The 20,986-nt window shown below is 40.8% G+C and overlaps 1 protein-coding gene across 13 annotated transcripts in view; it reads left to right on the top strand.

Annotated features, from left to right (window-relative positions):
- ZMIZ1 (zinc finger MIZ-type containing 1) overlaps positions 1 to 20,565 on the top strand; it is a 361,162-nt gene extending 340,597 nt beyond the window's left edge. For 11 of the 13 annotated variants that reach the window (XM_054831980.1, XM_054831987.1, XM_054831983.1 and 8 more), the window contains 7 exons: positions 131 to 291; positions 589 to 656; positions 2,521 to 2,589; positions 3,115 to 3,362; positions 6,396 to 6,559; positions 12,415 to 12,663; positions 15,946 to 20,565. In XM_054831980.1, coding sequence (XP_054687955.1) covers positions 131 to 291; positions 589 to 656; positions 2,521 to 2,589; positions 3,115 to 3,362; positions 6,396 to 6,559; positions 12,415 to 12,663; positions 15,946 to 16,053 — 1,067 coding nt within the window. In that variant the 3' untranslated portion in view covers positions 16,054 to 20,565. The remainder of the gene's footprint in view (positions 1 to 130; positions 292 to 588; positions 657 to 2,520; positions 2,590 to 3,114; positions 3,363 to 6,395; positions 6,560 to 12,414; positions 12,664 to 15,945) is intronic. The other 2 variants (XM_054831990.1, XM_054831991.1) reach the window with 1 other exon arrangement.
- The last annotated feature ends 421 nt before the right edge of the window (positions 20,566 to 20,986 follow it).

Below are 20,986 nucleotides of genomic sequence, written 5' to 3' on the forward strand. Positions count from 1 at the left end.
CACCTATGTGGATAAATTGTCTATCACATTGGCCCTTAATGGTTGAAGTGTTGGTCTTTCAGACTTCTGCATTAGAATATACGGTACACTTGTGTTTTTTCACACATATACGTACCTTCTTCCTAAACAGTAAAGAGGAACTTCAGTAGTGTAGCAGCATCCTCTGGCAACGCGACACTAAATGGGGAAGATGGAGTAGAGCAAACTGCTATTAAAGTCTCTCTGAAGTGTCCGATCACATTCCGGCGGATTCAGCTCCCAGCAAGGGGTCATGATTGCAAGCATGTACAAGTGAGTAGGTGCCAGTGGCCTGGCAATATTCCCTCAGCTATGTGTTGTGACAGCACCTTTAGCTTGGTTATCATGTGAGAGCGCCTAATGAAAGGGGATTTCTTTGTGTCTACCAGCCTAAATAATTAGCTATATGTTTAATCTAGAGGGAGAAAGTAAGCTATTTGGTTTTAGTTTTCAGTGCTAGTAGGCTTTTTTTCATGGCAGTTTTACTTTTGACCGACTGATTCATGTAATACAGTATTGTCCTTTGATTTCCTGTTTGGTTTTTTTTCTTTGTTTCTTTCTGATACCTAGTGCTTTGATCTGGAATCTTACTTGCAACTGAACTGTGAAAGAGGAACTTGGAGGTGTCCAGTATGCAAGTAAGTGCAACCACACTACATGAAATGCAGTTGTACACGATTTGGCCAAATTCAGATCATATTTAAGGTTATGGAGGGGAGAAAAAGGAAGTGCTTGGAAATAAGGTGTATATATTACATTTACCTAATAGTATGAAGTCCAAAGAGAATTCTTGCAATATTTCATAAATTGAGGGAATGCCCTGGATTATTAGAAATTTAAAAACAGATAAGAAGAGATATTTTCTAACAAAATACATAATCTGCGAGCTCTTATTACAGGCTATTAATGAGTTGCGTAGAGTTCAAAAGAAGCTCAAATATTTACATGGATAAGACAGATATCTACATAAATGAATGAACTGGGAGTTTGTCTTCCCCTAGATTATAAAGTATAAGCAACTATCGGACAACGTGCCATGGCAAAAGAACAGATAGTCTGTTCTAGAGTTATTTTTGTATAATTTTAATGTTGTAATGCCCAAATTACTAAACTTCAAATATATAGATACTAAAGTGTTCAGCAGCCAGCTGAACATGAAGTGAGGATGCCAAATAACTGTCTCAGGTACTGTGCTTTGAGTCACATAGATAAGCAGTTAATGGCAGTGTTCAAGGAGAAGGGGAATTTTGGAGACTGCAACATTTTCCAGTAATTAGGTAGGAAATGAAGTTGGATCCTCCAAGGTCAAAGTCAACATCAAGTGCAAATTAAAGTGAGAGCAGAAAGCAGGAATGCTTCTAATCCAGAATAAGTCTGATTTTAAAAAAGGTAAAAGATTTCTGAGGAGCAGAAGTTTGGAGTGATTGCTTAACAGAAAAGAGGGACACCTTGGTTTACTTTCAACCTTATGTTTTGACCAGAGCGCTAGTATACTGCAGAAGGAGTGGAACAAAAAGCTTTGAAGTGGTTACAGGCTGCCCATTCTTACGTTTAACTGGGCAGAAAGAGTCGCAGAACGTCTGCAGGCCAGTTCACTGTCTGGAACCCACTGTGTGCAGTCCGCAGGTTATGAGTTTGTTCCAGCCTCAGCTGAGGAGCCAGGGCTCTTTAGCTCAAGGAGCTGCAGCAGCTTGTACTTTATTTCTCTAAGCCTCTGGTTCAATGCCTGCTTTGCCAGCTGATGTTAGGTATAAACAGGAGGGGAGATTGTCTATTCCGTCTGCTTCTGTGGGTGCTGCAGACTGAGATGAGCTTGTTCTGATGACTGTCTGTGATTGATATATATCCTAAAGTGCAGGTGCTTTCTATGAACTACCTGAATCTTTTCTAAGTTAGGCTAAAAATATCACAAGAATTGGATGTCTTGCTTCTTAATTTATGTATTCATACATCCATGCCAATTTTTTTGTCCTGTTTCTCTAAGTATGAGCACCTGCATTCAGATCTAAGTGCCTACATAACTAAATCATTTCCGTTTTTGTTTTGTTCTGTCCCCATCTGTGCTGATCTTAAGTAAAATAGCTATAATACATAGTTACTTTGAAGCCATATTACTGTGTAGCTCAAAAAAAAAAAAAAGATCTAATTTGAAAAAAAAAGGTGCTAGCTGATGTTCACAAGAGAGATCTGCTATGTTTGAAAAGCCTTTAAATTTGCAATACATTCCACTAAAAAATGATTTAAAGGACATGAACAGCTTGTGGATGCACACAAGTAGAAGTATCCTTATCTCATCTATTTGATGTAGAATACTATTATCCTGGTAATGCAGATGTAGAACTAAAACTGTTTGCCCCAAATCATTCCTAAATTATGTGTTACAAATAGTGAGTTGGTGGATCCCAGTCTGCTGATTTTATCACTAACCTATCCTTCTTCCATCACTGTTTACTCGTGTAGTGATATCCTAACATGAGGTTTGGGTGTTTTTTTCCTTTCTAGTAAAACTGCTCTGTTGGAGGGCTTGGAGGTTGACCAGTATATGTGGGGTATTCTGAACGCTATACAAAAGTAAGTGAGCTCACTCTTTTCTGCTATCCAAGACTAAGCAGCAAGGAGATATGTTAATGAGTACTGAGATAGTCACGCCAAAGTAGGTCTTGGTGATTGAACTTGAATATTCTATTTCATGGCTCCTTGGTGGAGCTAGTGATACACTGAATCAGCTTCTATCTACTTAATATATCTTGTTTGGATTATCTCTTGATGGCAGCGTCACCAATGAAGTAGAGGGAAGAGCAAGAATAGAGGATTAAATGCTTTGTCGTATTTACAAGTAGTCCTTCTAATTCACATGTGGCAGACCACATAGAAATGTTTGGATTTCATTGTGTGGATAAACACAGAAATGTGCTCTCACAGTTGCCTTTTTTAAAACTTGCTTTCAGCACACACTTGAGGACTGAAAGAGGCTGTATTATAGTAGAGCATTTCAGAACATTTGTTACCATGTAGGTTCTTACGGAAACTTCAACAAAATTGATTTTTAAAAAAATAAATCAATTAATGTGCTAAACTTTTCACATTATTTTACAGCTCAGAGTTTGAAGAAGTTACCATCGATCCAACTTGCAGTTGGAGGCCGGTCCCTATAAAGTCAGATATTCACATCAAAGATGACCCAGATGGCATTCCCTCAAAAAGATTTAAGACCATGAGTCCAAGCCAGATGATCATGCCAAACGTGATGGAGATGATTGCAGCTTTGGGTCCTGGCCCGTCACCTTACCCGTCCTTACCCCCTCCTCCAGGAGGCAACAACTCCACTGAATATGGTAACCAAGGTGAGTTTTACGGCTTTGTGCACGCAGAAGTCAGTGGTTCAGTCGGCTTTGCAATTCGAGTATGTCAGTGCATCTTCTCAGAGAGATGTCTACAGAAAGCAAATTATATGAGTGCAATTCTGAAATCCTGCATCAGTCTCTTCATTTAAGATTCATCTGTTGAGAGGAAAATATATTTTAGTAAGGAAATTGGTGCATGTCATATTTATTGCCACACAGCCCTCCCTGAATCAACAAACTTTGTATGTTACCTTATATATTCATGTGTGTTACCTTATATATTCATGGCCTGTCACAATACACATATTTCCTCGGTTTTTTTCTGTCTATTTTCCTTCTGTTCCACTCTCCTGTGAAGGTTTCTAGTGCTACAGAAGTTACAAAGTAGAGAACTTGACCCAGTAACCCTGCTAGTTGGACACTTGGGCCACTAAGTTTAACTTGTGGCCAGGTGGGTGACATTTGGTAGGCCACCCAGAAAGCGGATGACTTTTGAAGAGCTTTTAACTGCTTTGCAAACACCTTTGCGTTAGAAAATTACTTTTGAGTTCCTCTACCCATGTGCTGCCACATTGAGAAACGGACTAAACACAGGCAGTGGAGATAAGTTTTCAAATGACTGGTATGTTGTGAATAACTCAATTATAGTGACAATTCTGAAAATATGAAACCAGAGACTGTTTCTTTTGCAAGTAATACGATCTGACTCAGTTCAGCTCTGGGAAAAGACCACCTGTTCACACCATCAGAACCCCCAAATTGATTACAAGGTGATATATGTGTTTTTTGCAGGCATTTGAAGAAGAATATAGATTACATGCAAAATATGGTTAATTTGCTCCAATGACTGCAAAACTGATGACGATAAAACTTTCAGGTTTTCAAACACATGAATGATTACTATAACAAAGCCAAGAGCACTGAATCACAAATTTTTCACTCCTTTAGTAGGAGTGAAGTGCAGTCAGACCACGAGAACAGAGCCATCTATTCTTCATCATCTTTCTAGCTCATAATCAGGAACGGGCAGGGTAGTCAGATGAAGTGGGGGTTAGGGTTTATGTAACAATTACTGCCTACACTGTTATTGCCCTGCCTTCCCCCGTGGATCCTGTAGCAGAGGGTAGTCATTGCTGCTCAGAGCCCTGACTCATCAATGGCAGGTGAAACCCACGCTCTCCTATTTCCCCTGCAACACACATGTCAATGCAGAGTGACAGATTACCCTCTATGTCTTTATAGGTCTGTCTGTGCATGTGGCACAACTCTTGCGCCAGAGAAGGGCATGCTGCTGCATGGCTGTAATTCCCTGGGCATGCTGCCTTGCATCTTCTTTCTCCATCAGTAGGTGCACTGAAACTTAGTGGTTAGAATTAGGTAATGTCCTCTGACTAACGGTACTCTAGAGCAAAGTAGTAGTAGTATTACTACTGTGGTTTATGTTTGTTTATTTGGGTTTGACAGTAAGCATACTGAAGTTTAATTTGCAAATATAACAAGTACTCAGTAATGCAAGACCTTATTTCAGCGCCCTGCTATTAAATCTTTCCTGAGAAGCAAGGCAAGACCAGCTATATTCTGTGAGACTCATCCAGTTTGCAGATTAACAAAATGAGAATTAGTAAGGCTCCGCAGTATTTACATGATAGATCAAAGTCTTGACTTCTTTGAGAAATACTCTTACATGGCTAATGACTTCTATTCCTCTGAGATTAAACTTCGGCTCGTGAAGCTGTGCTGAAGAGCAAATGATGCAGCTACTTCAGTTTGTCAAACTCCCTTCTTGACTTGAACATTTAAAGCTGCTGTACATCAGCTGACGAACTGCAGGCTCTCCATGCAAGCTCCAAAGCTATTCTGTCAGAGCTCAGTTTCATCCAATTCAGTTGCTTATACGAAATAGCTGAGTGGCTTTAGTTCAATTTTTGCTGTTCATAGCAAATAAGCCACCAGACTTGGTATCTCAGTTGGAAGTGTTAATAGAGGGATCTGGACAGACAAAATATGGAGAGTAAAATCCCTGTATTTGGAACACACGCTTGCTTTAGAATTCACATCAAGATGACTGCAGTGAGATGGGACAGATCAAAACATACCGACAATGGTCATACAGTACTTGTTCTGCAGATCAGCAGGGGACTTCAGGCTTGTTGCTAGATGGTAGATGTTGGGGGCGATAAATACAGATGTTTTATTCTGAATGGCTACGAAATTTTGGTGCTTTGGAGAACATCACTTCAGGCTGAAGTTAGGTGGATTTCATAAAGTTACTAGTTTTTCATTACGAGTGTGCATATCCATGTGCTGAAATGCAAGCTAGTGGCAGCCAGTTTGTAACTCTGAAAATGAGCAGAATAGATCCAAGAGGGGAAAAATGATGTAGTATTTGCAGACAGTCGAGTGAATTTTATTAGGTTTTGTGGGAGCAAGAATTACATCACAAACCCCAATTAGACATGAAGGCCTCTTCTGCGCTATCTTAATGGAAGTTGCCTGTTTGTACTCCAGAAGAAGAGGTAAAAATAGATGCTGTGCTATGAACTGGTACTCTGGCACCTTCCTGATACAGTTCTGTCAGTGAGCTTCACCAGAAACTGAAGCAACGCTACAATCTTACTGAGCACATAGAAGCGTAGACGTAAACACAGGTGTCCTATAAATAATTTTGGACTTGGGCAGAGATGCTTCCAGATGCAAATATTTCATAGAATTTAATATCCCTTTCACTTCTCAACATGGTTAAGTTTGTGTGGTGACTTGATGGTAGTTTTTCAAAACGTCAGCAGTTTTCAATTAGTTACAACGTGTACATGAATTATTACAGCAGACAGTATTGGAAAGCTGAGTGCCATTTTTTCCTCCCTATTCCTCCAGCTCGCTCCAGCAGTGGGGAGCACAGTGTTGTCACGTTCAGCATTGCACTTGCCCTGTGCTGTGCAGGGAGGATGCCATGCCGCACAGCTTTTACAAGATACTCTGAAAGATCAATGTTGGGAAACAGTTTCTTTCATATCACATGTGTTTCTCTTTCAGGCAACAGTTACCAAGGTCATGGCAATTTCGACTTCCCGCATGGGAATCCTGGTGGCACGTCTATGAATGACTTCATGCATGGGCCACAGCTGTCACATCCTCCAGACATGCCGAGCAGCATGGCAGCGCTCGACAAACCTCTCAGTCACCCCATGCAGGAAACTGTAAGTAATGGTGCTGCGCACGTAGGTTTTCCTTTGTGGGGGTAAGGAGCTCTCATCCAGCTAACAGACTTGCCTTGTGAACTGCTTTTACTTTTTGTGGATTCCTCACTTTGGAAGTTTGTGAAATAGAGTAGTCCTGAGAAATGCCAAAAAAGCAATTTTTAGTTTCTGGCCTTTTCGAGTTTCTGGAGAAGGATTTCTGAGCTTTTTGAATTGTCATTTAAGCTTGTTTATCTGAAAGGGACAACCTGGCTCAGTGTGCTTGTGTTAATCATTTGCGCTTTGCTCTGACACCTCAAAAAACCTAGACTTCATTCCCTAGGCCAGCAGGGTCTGTGAGTATCCATCTTCAGCAGACAGCTTATTATAGCAAGACATTGAATGACTTCAAAACAGGGACAATATCTTCCCTGGTTTTGTCCCTGAGGGCAAAGTTTGCATCGCAGCATTCTGAGGGAGAATTCTACTCAAGTAGCATGAAAGGCACCTCTAAGCTGTTGGGGATAGGACAACCCTGCAGATTTCAAGGATAGATGCTGCCACTGCTCTGAGAGTGTATCGCTGTAAGAGACTAAAAAATGGAGGTTCCTGGAGCCTCAGATGGAGAGGCAGAACTGTGCGTTGGAAAAGCAGCTTGCTCGGAGCACTGAGTTTTATATACAGAACTTTCTATATCTCCAGAAAATGCAATACTGCAGCAGCTAGGTGACAGAAAAGCTACCAGCAGCATTTAGCTCTTAGGCATTGCTAGTCGTCTATTTTAACTCGGGGTGGGGGTGGGTGTATACATCCTTTTATGTTCATTTAAGTTGCAGGGCAGGGGTTTACAGTGTGCTGTTACTGCACAGGAAGGATGTTTAACTTGACAAGTCATCTGTGCCGTGTCTTTAGTGAATACTAGAAAGTACAATTTCAGAATGTAATGAGGAAATGTGGTAGCAGATGCTCAGCAAAAGCCTACTCAATGTCTCCTCTAGCTGGCAGTGGCTTTTCCAAGGAGGATGGTGAGAAGTAGGAAGAGAGCGGAGAGAGAGTTCTTAGTATAGCTTGGAGAGAGCCCAAGTAACAAGACTGTCTGCAAAGGAAGAGTCCAGAAACCGTAACCACTTTACCACTTTACAGGCTAATAAAGGACAGAACAAACATGCTGTAAACTTAATTTTATGTTGGCAAATTCTACATACACACCTTAAAGAGCAGTCTGAATTATTTGCATCAGAACCAACCATACAGCATTAGAATATAGTAGTGAGGGGAAATACTACCAACCTGAACCACTCACAGCTGCTTTCCTTTGAATCAAAGCCACAGGGAATTATTCTTTGCTTGCTATTACCTGACACCTTCCTCTTGACTTCATCAGTTAACTGCTATACCTTTGCTATAGTAGTTGCCCCAGTGAAATTTCTGAAGTGGTAGGATATGAAAGTGAAGAATTTGTGGCTTTCTGAAAATGGGACTGCTTACAGATGGTAGCAAAGGTGAAAGTTGCTCAAGGCTATGTATGTTCCAGAGCTGTGAGAGGGTATTTGGGCAAATGTTAATAGATTTTTTTTTTATTTTTTTTTTCTTCTGTGGGCCAGTCTGTAGCAAATCGGATACTTGATATGATAGCTGGCAATTGAAGTAAACCGTTGCCTCACTTCTCCCTTAGCTGTCGTGATCCACAAGCTATACTGTTTGGGAATGGGAAGCGGCACTGAAGCTGGTTCCACCTAGTTTATGTCAATGGTTGATTTTCTCTAAAAAGGATCAGTTTTCAGGTCTATTAGCACAAGGGAATTAGATTGACCTTGTCACTGTGACCATGCAGTCTTTAGGCCACATTTGAGGACTGTTAGTGCTCCCACACAGCTTTTTCAGTATTATAAAGTCTCTGTTTTCCTCTTTCTCTCTTTTTCTCCTTCTTCCTTTTTTCTCTCTCAGAAATGAATTGTTTGTCTTTAGCAGACACTCAGGAAAGGCAGCTTTAAAATTACTGCTTTTAGAGAAATGCATGCCATTAACACATTTTTAAATTGTGTAGCTGAATGTCTTTGGACAGACATCTCTACAAAAATAACTAAAAATCACATTGCGTAATTGAGCTAAGGTTTTAAGATGTTGCCTGTGCTCTTGTCTGGCTTTCTGTCTTTCCTTTTTTACATATTTAGTGTGTATTTTGTTTTCATCTACTGTTCACTTTGACCGTTTCTTGTTTACAAGAGTCAGGATCAGATGTTTAGTCCGTTTAGACCCAAGGTCTGTCTAACTGGAGCTGAATGCTGCTGAGGAAGTTCTTAATTTTCCTGTTCCAAAGATTTATGTGGCAGCCCTTACATAGTGGTAGGCAGAGAAAGTTGATCCCTCCAGGCATATTCCATAGGTCACTTCAGGAAACGCGGATGTGTTTGCCCAGTGTAGGTAGGGCTGGGTAACCAGGGCTGGATCATCAGAAATACTTTCTCTCAACGCTGCTGTTCCGCTCCTGTGGAAGAAGAAAATATCAAGATCTGAAGCGTGGCTAGAAGTAATACCTCTTCCCCAGAATCAAGTGTTGTGAGAACTACAGAACAGATGCTTCTATGTCAGTGCAAGATTGCTACAAAATAGCTGCCACAATCCCATCATGTTTGTTTTCAGAAATTGTAAACAAGTTTCAGACAAAAGTGAATTCAGAGTTAACTCTAGCTTAGAGCTTATTGCGGACAGTGTAAGGAGCGGTACGTGACCAAGCAATGGATGGTCACCCCATAGTTTCATATACACCGTGAGGTGACCCGAGCTGGTGCTGCTGTAAAAAGCCATCGCTGCTTGTTTCTGTTTGAATTTTTTCCTCTCTCTCACACCAACACAAGTGTTACTGCAGCCATGAAGTGATCTATATCCAGGTACTAATGTGATTGAAAACTAATTCAGAGAGGGGACAAAAAAGCTTAGCTTTGATCCATGTCAGTTCCCCCGCTGAGTTCACTGCCTGTGTGCAAGGATGCACCCGATGGCCAAGGCATGGACGGGAAAAGTGGCCGAGAACAGCAGCAGGACAGGATGGCATCTTTCAGTGGGTCTGCCAGCTAACCTAGCGAAAGAGTTGGTAAAATTACAACCCCAGTAATAGAGAGACACATAAACCATCAACTTAACCTGCTGATCCTTTTTTGTCACTATCAATTTTCTCCTGAGATGAAAGGAATATTGTTCTGCAGCTGGCAGGTCCTGTTTCTCTACACCTATACGTTTCGGCGCTCCTAGAGGTCACTGTTGGGCTCGTAAAGAGTTGTGTTGGTTTGTGCTATTAACCTGAAGATGTAGTTGTGTCTGCTATAAGCTTTTCTTTTATAGATTGTAAATGTTTTAAGAGTGCCAAAGTTTACACTCCGAAAAACAACTCTGGAATTACCTTGCTATGTAAGCAAAGGCACCTTTGTTACACTCCGTGTCCACAGTGTGGGTTAGTGTTTTAAAAATAAAATGATGGGAGTTGCAGACGCAAGCTGAACATACACAAAGTGTATTGCTTAGAATGTTTTTGCAGCATGGCAAACTTATCATTAGTTAGCTGAATGCGAATAGAAAAATGTTGAAGTCCTGAGCTGTTTTGCTTTCTCACAGGTAGGTTGGTGGAGTCTGTGGCCTAAGTCAGCTGGACTTAGAACCTGCAGTGGCTGTTTAAGATTATGGTGGCCTTCAGTCTTACAGTGAACAATTACTCTCTATCCAACAATTATTTCGGGGCCCAAGAATACTGCCTTGTCAACTAAATGTTTATATATATAAAATGCTTGCATATATAAACATAGTGTAGAATTTCTACCCTGTTTATTTGTTTTGAAATATATCTGAGAACATAAGAATGCCTCTTGGTTTAAAAAACTATTGTTATAAACGTGCCAGTATGACTCTTACTTTGTGCATTTAGGGATAAATTTAAGAGACTATAAAAGATAGATAATACTGTTTTGGTTTGTTGGGTTTGGGTTGGTTTTTTTTTTTTCCCCCTGGAAACTGCTTTTCCACTTTAGCAACACTGTCTTAAATTGCTTTTTACTTTTTGTTATTATTAAGCTTTCTTAATTTCCACACTTTCTGTTGCACGTCCTTAATGAATGAAGAAGGAAACACACTATTGGTATAGACATCTACTTTCACTTGGACTTTTGCAAAGTTTTTAGGTTGCAGATTCATTTACGTTAAGGTGTGGTCTGTGGGCAGATTTTGTACAAGTTTACCCCTAAGGTAATAGCAGTAATGTTGCAGAATACCTTTCAAGTAGTCACACTGTGACCCTAATGGAGAGAAGAGTGTGTATCAGTACATTTAACAGTTGCTGTAAACTCACATGTGGGAAAGAAGCCCAAATGCGGTGTTGCAGATAGAATCCTGCTCATTTCCACCAACCTTCATACTACCAAAGTACTGAAAAGGACCTCCATATAGCTGAGTATGACAGTCCCAATGGATCAGTATTCAGGTTTCAGTTTCCGGAAGAGTGGTCAAATGTATTTTCTTTAAATGCTTGTTTCTGTAAGTTTTTTTTAATTTTGTGGGAACATTTGAATTAAGTTTTGTAATAACCTCCCTTTTACTTTCCAAAACTGAAGAATAAGGTTAAAATAACCTTGCAGTTTACTGTGATATGAAAGGGTCAATGCTGACATAGCATTTGGCTGGTTTCTGTTGGCTTGGCTGGATGAATTTCATGCTGTTGTTGTATGTATCTGTTCTTTTATTTCAGCTCCACTTTGTGGCAATATGTAGCATTCCTCAAAAAATGTTTACATTTTTTGCTTCTCCATATACCCAATTAACAGAGACATCTGTTTCTGAAGCATTCAGATGCTACTTTGTCATGGCACCAAGGTCAAGCCCCAGAGAATCCACTAGCAATAAATGTGACATGTAGCAGAGGGAAAAATTGGGCTTGTGCATTTTTGTTGCTTCTCTGTCATGTGAGAGAGACTTTTCCCCCATTTTTCCATGATAGAGTTTGGAAGATGCATGCGGTTTGGTAGTTCATTCCCCATGGAAAACATAAAAAAACCCCCAAAACCTAAGTTTTTGCTAGAGAACTTACCCACAGCATGAATGCAAGATAGAAGTGTGGTCATTAGCTGCAGACCTGCATTGTACTTTGCAGTCAGCAGGTGTGCAGCCACCTACAGCAGTTCTGCTGATGGGTGAGGAGCTTGCTCCCTGACCAGACTTGGGTTTTTGTCAACCACCAGAGCCCACGAATATCAGCAAGGAATATCTTCAGCCCTTAAAAGGGGTGTTGCATTCTGAAAAGAAAAGGAGGGGAGGAGTGGGGAAGGACTGGCGTCTGCAAGATGTTTGTAATGAGCTGAAACAGGAATAGGCAGCGGTGTGTCAGGAAGCTACCCAGTAAGGGAGCTGAGCAGAAATGATGCTTTTTCGCGGTTAATCAGTTTCCTGGCGTAGGGATCGTTATTCAACAAATTCTCCATTCATTCATGGGATTTTCTAGGGCAAAAGCATCTGCTTTGCTAATGCTGAGCAGCACCCACAAGCCTCCTTCCCTGCTCTTTGGGGTTTGTTATTTTGCATCTTCAAGCGCAGTTTCCCACATCACAAGGAAGCAAACCAACAGCACAAATCCAATGTGTTTATCTCCCCCTTGCAGATAACCTTCAAAAAGCTGAAACACTTACTCCAGCTTTGGGATATGGAGTTTTCTTTTCCGATTGCACTTTTTTATTTCTTTCTTTTGTTGTTGTGGGTTTTTTGTTTGGTTTTTTTTTTATGTGTGTCTTTTTTTAATTTATTTATTTTTGTAACATGCGGTTACAGAGTCAGGCACCGCGAGCACTGTACCTTGTGGCCTCACTTTCTTTTCCTGCTTTTTTCCTCCTCCGCAGATCCCTCATCCCGGCAGCACTGATCAGTCCCATACTTCCATGCAGCAAGGTTTGCACGTCCCTCACCCCAGCAGCCAGTCAGGGCAGCCATTACATCACAGCGGGCCTCCTACCCAGCAGTCCCGGCAGCCGCCCCCGGCCGCTTCTAGCAACCATCCACACAGTGACCTGACCTTTAATCCCTCCTCAGCCTTAGAGGGTCAGGCTGGTGGACAGGGAGCACCCGACATGCCGGAGCCCTCGCTGGATGTAAGTCTGTGTCATACTATCATCTGCCTGCCATAGCGTGTGCTTCACATTGCGGCGGGAGGGCGGGGAGGGCGTGGGGACGGGGAGCCGCTTCCACAGCACATGCCATCCTCTCATGCTTTGGTACATGGGCGCAGGTGCTGCAGCCGAGGTGACAGGGCGCTCCTGGCTTGCTGGGAGAACGGTTCTGGTTTGAGCAGCTGCGTGGCGTGCGAGCTGTAGCCTCTTCCTAGCGCCAAGGCAGGCATTTCTTCAGTCGGCAGTTCGGGCACCAGGCCGGGAGACGTCTCCTCCCTTACCCCTCTTCACTGGATGGGGGCTCCCATGTGCTCGTCTAGACCCTGAAGCCATCGCAGTGCCTGCATAAGAGGAAGGATACAGCCGTGTGTGGTTCCGACGGTGGCAGAGCTGTGCCAAGCAAGCTGCATGCTGAGCCCTGTGGCATGCGCTGGCCCTCCGTGTGGCACTGTCCCTGCGCCTTGCGGACAAAAACAGGCTGTGCCCGTCCGTACCCAGTCCTGCGGGTAGCTCAGCAGCGGAAGTTCTTCCTCCCGGTATGCCACATAGGAAAATAAACAACAAGGACATCTTCTGCCTCCTTAGCTGCTATGGGAGGCAGCTCATAACTGAACAAAGATAAACCTCGTTTTAAGGCTAAAAGTAATCTTCCGTCTCTTACCATCCATTCGGTGGAGTTGGAAGTGAATTATCTGGAATATCTCTCTGGTTAACCACCTGCTCCCGAAATACAAATTCCTTAGCACTAGGATTGGATTTTCATGTGAGTCATGCGTTCCCGTATGTGTATCTTTTGTCTGTCCCAAAGTCTGCTGCTGCATAGTGTAATTTTCTGAGAGAAACGTTCACCTCTGTGCCTCGGATTTCTATCTGTATTTACTGTTGCTGTATACTTACGTCTTCCCTGTCACACACCAGCACTGTGCTGGGAGGCAGCCTGGCAGAGGGGAGGAGTTGGGGAGGGACGGATGCTCCAGTTACAGGAACAGCGCTCAGTGGAGTAACTTCTCTCTGAACCAGACTGCTGCTGTTTCACACAATGCAGTCACGTGCACATCCTTTGGGAACGATAGTTCATGTGGCAATTAGAGTTCTGAACCCTTAAGGACCCTGTATGAGCAACATTAATAGGTGAAATAAAAATGTCTTTTTTTTTTTTTTTCCTTCAAATACTTAAGCAACATAAAGTGTGCTCTTACAGGTCAGGCACTCATTCCTCGCTGAAAAGCAAAGTCAAAAAAACCTGTACATTTATCACAGTACCGTGGTTATCACTGATGGAGGCATGCTGGATTCTTAATGGGAGGCTGAAATTATCTTAGCTAAATGAGAAGGCAAGTGCTGTACAGTGGGGAATGCAGTTCTTTGAAATATCTGTGAGCTCAATCATTGTCAGATGGATTATTTTAATGGGTTTAACTTTCAGTGGCTGTGTTGTGGAACCAGGTTGAATAAAGTCCCAGGCAGCAAACCAAACAGGGGATGTACCGTGAGCAACTTGGTCCACTCCCTACTGACACAGTCATGTTAATTCTTTAGGACTTCAGTGTGATGCAGTCTAAGGTTCAACCTGGGGTAAAGGATATACTTTGTGTAGATAGAGAGATAGATACAGGTGATCTGCACTTGTACCACAGATGTTATGTTAAATTTTTAAGAATTGAGTTGTAAAATCATAGGACAAATTCAAGCATTTTTTACTTACTACACGTTTGGTGGGGTTGCAGGGTTTTTTTGGGCTTCTGTACTAGGTATTCATAAAAAATTATGACAACAGATGAAATACATTTAAAAGCCTTGTATCTTTAGTCTAGTACTATGACAGTGGCATTTTTACCATGAAAAAAAGGAGGTGGTATTTTAAGAAAAGCATTCCTTCTGGGAGATTCTGTTTATGTAAACTTGATGCTGCTTTTTTTTTTTTTTTTAAATGCCTAGGAAGTAATAAACTACTTTCGGCGTTTCGTGTTTAGCTTATTGAAAAATACATTCATCCATATAACATTAGAAGATGAAGCCGCATTTGCACAGGAGTAATAGAAGCATATAAATATAATATTTGCATGCTAAATGTGATGCAGTCAAGCTTCTATTTTTATAGTATTTGAAAACACAGAACAACTTAAAATTAATTTCTCATACCTACTATTAAGTTTGTTAAAGCAGTCCATATTTTTCTTTCTTTGCTTTAGCAGAGTACTGAATATAAAGGGAGTTTATTACAAACTCTTCCCTGCCATTTTTTGTATATGACACTTTTACTTTTGACTAGGATACGGCGAGATGCAGAATAAAGGAGAAAACATTGCCTGGTACACAACCCAGGAGTGACGATTTGCTTGTTATTTGTCAGATCAAAAAGAATCTGAGTGATGGTTGGGAAACCAAAATTTTCTATTTGAAACACAGTATTAATAACAATATAAAAAGCCCCACAACTATTCCTTTTGATACTTTAAAACGTTGTGGAGACTAGTGCATCTGCTGTCGGATGGGCTGTTATGCCTCGACCCTTTAAAATGCCTGGAATTGCATGTAATGCTGTACTTGTAGAAGTACTTGCAACCACTGTAACCTCACTGCCCCAGAAAGGAGGAGGACTTGCCCACCTGCCTGGCCGCTCCTCTCCCCATATGCCTCAGTTGGGTTTTTTCTCTTTTTTGTTTTTCCTTTCTGGGCCAGTTTTAACCCTGGGTGAGTTCCCCGCCCCAGCTCGCTGCCCCAGAGCCTACATCAGTGCACAGAGGCGTTAGGGGCTGGCTGAGGGCTGAGGAAAGGACAGGGCTGCCCCTTTCTATAGGGATGCAGGAATCAGGTGATCATCGCGCTGACATCTGCGAGTCAGATAGAGCAGTCTTTGTGGATCTACCTTAAAGCTCAAATATGTATTACTCAAACTGCATGTTTCAAGTTTCTATTCAGTGTTTTATATGAAACTAACATACATAATGAGCATTTGTCGAGAAGTTTTTGTCAGCATCACTAGCCAGGAAATATACTTTGTTTACTGATGAACTTTGTGATGGGGAGGTTGATTGAGAAACACTGACTGAGATGGTAATGTAATTCACAGGTGAAAACAGATTTTCACAAACAAGCGGATACTGCATCATCTTAGGATGTTAGGTTTGTGTCGCTGCCTTCTGATTTATTTGGATATATACATATGAAAGCCAGTTTCCAGGAATGTGTGGTGTGTAGTCCCTTTTTTTCCTCAGTTGTGTTTGTTATCTGTAATTTTCCTTTTATCTTTATATTTTATAGCTGCTTCCAGAACTCACAAATCCAGATGAGCTGCTTTCGTACTTGGATCCTCCTGATTTGCCAAGCAATAGCAATGATGACCTTCTGTCTCTCTTTGAGAACAACTGAAACCATATATATTCTCCCATCCCTTTCACTTGTTCACACGTGTGTGGCTGCACAGCAAGGAATCTTAACACTCCTTTTCCACAAGAGAAGAAAAAAACAAACTCACAACTTGATCCAATGGTGCACTCCCTGCTTTCTTCATCTCAGAACTGCTTTTGTCAGCTTCAAAGACTGCGAAAGTGATGGGAGAAAAAAATACAATAAATAAATGCAGTAATCTCCGAGTCTGCCGTGCTACATGTGACAAAGAAGATAGACAGTTGTGCAGCTATTGGAAACCCCATTTGTTGTTCATCCTCTAGAGAGAGAATTCTGTGATAAACATAGTGTGAAGTATCTTGGCAAAAATGAATCTTGGCAAGGGAAGAAAAGGCAACAAAATGGAACTGTCTTTAATTGACCCGTCTCAGAGTGTCCTTCCAACGTGTGTTCTTCCATTTTTTTGAAACTGTATCTCCCTCCACCCCACCTCCCCTGTGCCCCCCTCCAACCACAGGTTTGTGTTGGAGTATATGTCCTGGCCACACACAAAAAGAAAACAAAACGCGTACAAAGCTCAAAAAAGCACAAATCCTACAGTCAAGTGGCAAAGATAGGGAAGACGTACAGGCCTGTCAGAGGGAGCCAGCAGTTTTCCTAATGCGACTTCAGTGACGGAGTCCTGAGAATCTCCAGGCTTCAGCCATGGGTATTTCTGCAAGCGCAGGAATCTTAACCACCTCTTTGCAGAGGATTCCTCTGGCCAAACACACAGATTGGAAACACCCAGGAAAAATTTTAAAAAAAAAAAAAAAATTGTTTGCAATGTTTAGGGATTTTTTTAGTGGTTTTGGTTTCAAATCAGTACCATTTGTGGCTGCGTCACCATCCAGCTGTTGAGATTGCTGTAATAGATCATTTTGCCATGTATGCCATATGGAACGGAAAAGAGAGGGAGGGGGGATGCAAACCAAACTGTTCCTGATTATTACCTACAGCCTTCAGTGCCCCAAGTGTTTGTGTCACTGTCTGTACTGCACAATACATAGTAAGACAAGCTGGGTTGAAGGCAGCCAGGAAATCATTGCAAGATGGAGGGAGAGTAATGTCACTATCTGCATTGTTATTTTTAATAATCAGCTTGAGAAGGGGCATTGACATTGGACAGACAAATTACAGCTTCATTTTTGTTTTGCTTTGTGTTCTGTTTTCATGACTGTTACAGATAATTCAGCATTTTTCTTTTCTCCTCCTTCAGTTTCTTTCTTTTAAACTTTGGCTGTTGGGATGAGCTCTTTTCTCCTGAAGGACCGGGCATGGGGAGAATAAGTAACTGTTGGTAGATTGCTACTGCCCTCGAGAGACCCTGCTGCCACAATCACTGTCTTGCCCCTGTGATCTGTGCTGCTCCTGTGGTTGCTGCTCCTGCATGAGCTTCCTATTGCTTCTGTGCCCATTCCTGTGCTCTTCGTCTCTCTCTTTCTCTCTCTTATAAATGATGTACAGTAGCTGTGTAAGAAGTGCATGTGTGCCAACTTTGCCCTTGTGGTGCAACATTTCAGCTTTTGCCCACTGTACAGTTATTGGTTTCGTTTCTTTTTGTTACTGAAGCAAGTTTAACCCTACTCCTTTTCCTCATCCCAAATCCAATCAAAGGCCCTTCGCTTGCTCGCCACAATACGTTTTAAACTGAAGTGCCAGGCGAAATTTTGTTTGTTCCTGTCGGTTTAAGTAGATAGCTTCCTAGCTCTCTGTGTTTAGTTTGCAATGCTGTAAATGGCATGCTCTGCGCTTACGACTCTGGATTTGCTTTCCTCACCAAAGTCATATTTGTAAATTCTTTGCGGTTTTTGTTTTTATTTTGCTCTTTTTGTTAACGTTTCCCACTACTGCTGTACATGCGTCATGATATATATATGCTAGTCAGCAGCACCTTGCTGTAGATATTAAAGGAAATGGCGGTTTAGTTCTTTTATTTTCCAGTAGGAGTATTGAAACTGTCAAACATATTATGTAGAGATGGTCCCACACTTATATTTTTCTTGTTTCAAGTTTTTTTAAGAAAGGCGCTGTTCATTATGCAAAATCAATTATTTTAAGAATTGCTATTGTAAATATCTTTGTGAATATTTTAGTATCGTCTTTGATAATATTCAACATTTTCATGATCTGGTTATACTTTTGCTGGTGTTTTTAAATACCTTGTCTGAAGAAAAATATGGGTCCTTTTTTAAAAAAGAAAATTGAGGGTTCTTTAACAGAATAAGGGAGTTGGTTTTTTCTTTTTTTTTCCCCCCATTTTCTTTTGATAAATTAGCCTAAATTTCATATCCATTTATGTGATGAATGAATTGATACATCAAGCAGTACCTGGACAATCAGGGCCTAGCTCTGTCCTGGAAACATAAGAAGTGATTGCCTAGGGCAAAAAAAAAAAACCAAACCCCAACTAACCAACCAATGCTCATTGACTGTGGGTGATTGTGGGCTGGTAATGGCAGAGATTTTGTTCACTTGCCCGAGCGAGCAGAACACCTGGGACCAGCTGTCTGATCTGAACAGGTAAAGGTGCACTAAGGCAAGCAGCAGGTACCTAAGGTACCATATTTGTATCACTGTACCGGTGCTCCTGTCTCTGAACTGGGGCACTGTAACACTCGCTTAGGGATGTTGGTGGGTGGGGGAGGGAAACAGTAGAGTATATTTTATTCTGCTTAGAAGTGTCTTTTTTCTTATGTAGGCTTGACAACCTGTAGAGGATCTCTGCAGAATATTAAAGATACCTTGGTGTAATACATGGTGATATGGTTGTGGTGTGGTGCTGCTATCACGCAGTTCCTAGGAAAGACTGTTCTTCAGATACAGATGTGTTTTGTAGCCATTTTACTGTAGTAGTTTCCCCCTGTATTTTTGCTGCATTGTTTATATAGGTATTGAAGTCATTTGCAGGGTGGCTAATGATAAAATTACTTTATGCCCTTAGAGTTTGGGTTTTTTTGGTTGGGGGGGAAGTTTTTTAAGCCATAGGTTTGGGAATAAAGAAGATTTCTCACTGTTAGTTGAAACTAGTTGCTCAGATTTTTTTAATTGATTCTATTTAATGTTGCACCCTCCATTGATTCCTGAGCAGCTAAGTTAGTCACCTGAAATTATTTTTCTCTTAAACACAACATTAGTATTTTAAACCAGGTATGTTAAGGATTGACCTTTTGCTAACTGGTAGTATTCGAAATGTATCATTTAAAAGTACCTGTTGGAAAGCATAAAGGGAAAAAAACCCCATAGATAGTAGCAATATGTTTGGAGCAGTGTTTGCATCTGCTTTGTACAGTAACAGAGAAGAAGTAAAGTGGACAGTTGACGTTTTTAACCTTACAGAAATGTTTGGTTTCTAAGCAGAACTTGAGAGAAAATATGATTTTTTACCCATCACCCAAATGTTGGACATTTGAGACAGTTCTAAAACTTATCTGTCAGCTAAAATCAGGTACTGTATAGTGGAGTCAGTATGAAAAAGCTTCTAAATGAAAATTTAGCTATTATCTGTTCACTGCCGTATTAAAGTTTAGTGGAAAAAAAAAAAAAACAACTAGCAAATAGGGTAATCACAGTCATTTCTTTTAAAGCTTAATTATTATTATATGAAATTCCAGTAGTATTTTTATTCTTTTTTTTGTTTGTTTACTTTTTAATTGTTTCCCTATGGAAGTTCATCTGGGAAAGAACCCACAGAGATCTACAGTTCTGCTGCCAAGACATTATTATAGGACTGACAGATACATGCCGATGTCTGCAGCGGAGACTCAAGGGACAGCTGTACATATGTAAATGACAAATAGAGACATGTTAACAGAAATGCATTCATTTTCCTTGGAATGTGCATTGTTTTTATTTCGCAGGAAAAAAAAAGCTTGAAGCTCCATCTTATGTGGAAAATGAATCCTGTTTGTTAGCGTTTGTGGAGTCTCGGCATTTGTTTCACTTTCACTTCTGTAATATACTCTGATCCTTTGTTTTGTTTTGTTTTATCTACATGTAATATTTAGCTTACGTGTACTAGTCTATCACCTGTGTATTTTTAGGGTGCTACAGAAATAATGAAGAAAAATAAGGGGATTAAAAAAAAAAATTGTAACCAAATTCATCCTTTGTACAATTTTTGATATCACGATCAGAGGAGAATTAAAAAAAAAAAAGTACAATCTGAAGTAACATGCAAAAATGGCCATTGTCTTTGTTTGTACATTGTATGTACAGTACAATGCAATCATTTCATACTTTAAACTGGTCAGAAAAAATAATTGTGATTTTTAGTCTTGCAAAACTGTATGTAGTTAGATGATGTGACAACCTAATATTTATCTAATAAATATGTATTCAGATGAAACCTGTATATTAGGTGTTCATGTGGTTATTTTGTATTTAAAGATCAAATTATTTGACTATTGCTAGACATTTATATACTCTGTTGTAACACTGAAGTATTCTCATTTGCTCATGTTAAAATTTTTTTTCCTAAATAAATTTGCAAAATTAAGGTCTGGCTAATTGGCAGCTGCTTTGTAAATTTTGAGTTTCTTTTTGAAACAACCAACTTCCCCTTTGCCCTCCCTGGTTTGTGTTAATGTGGAAGTGAGTTGCACAGGATGTACCTTTTCAGGGAGCAGGGGTTGCTGCAGGAAGGGAAAGGTGTGAACCACCCCAAAAGAGACACAGAATAAAAGCTGATGAATGCAAATTTACTGATAGGCACGGGATCATGTAGAAAAAAGTCCCTGCCGAGCAAGGTATTGCTGATGTGCAGTTCAGTACGCGGGGCGCTGTGTAGCACCTAAACAAGCAATAATTACTTTCAAATGAAATCTTTGCACAATACAAATAACAGGAACGAAGGGCTTGTTTCTGGTGTTGGCGCATGTGGAGGGATTAAACATCCAACACAGCAGATGGTTAG

Source organism: Grus americana, chromosome 7 (assembly GCF_028858705.1).
Source record: "Grus americana isolate bGruAme1 chromosome 7, bGruAme1.mat, whole genome shotgun sequence".
NCBI classification, from domain to species: domain Eukaryota; kingdom Metazoa; phylum Chordata; class Aves; order Gruiformes; family Gruidae; genus Grus; species Grus americana.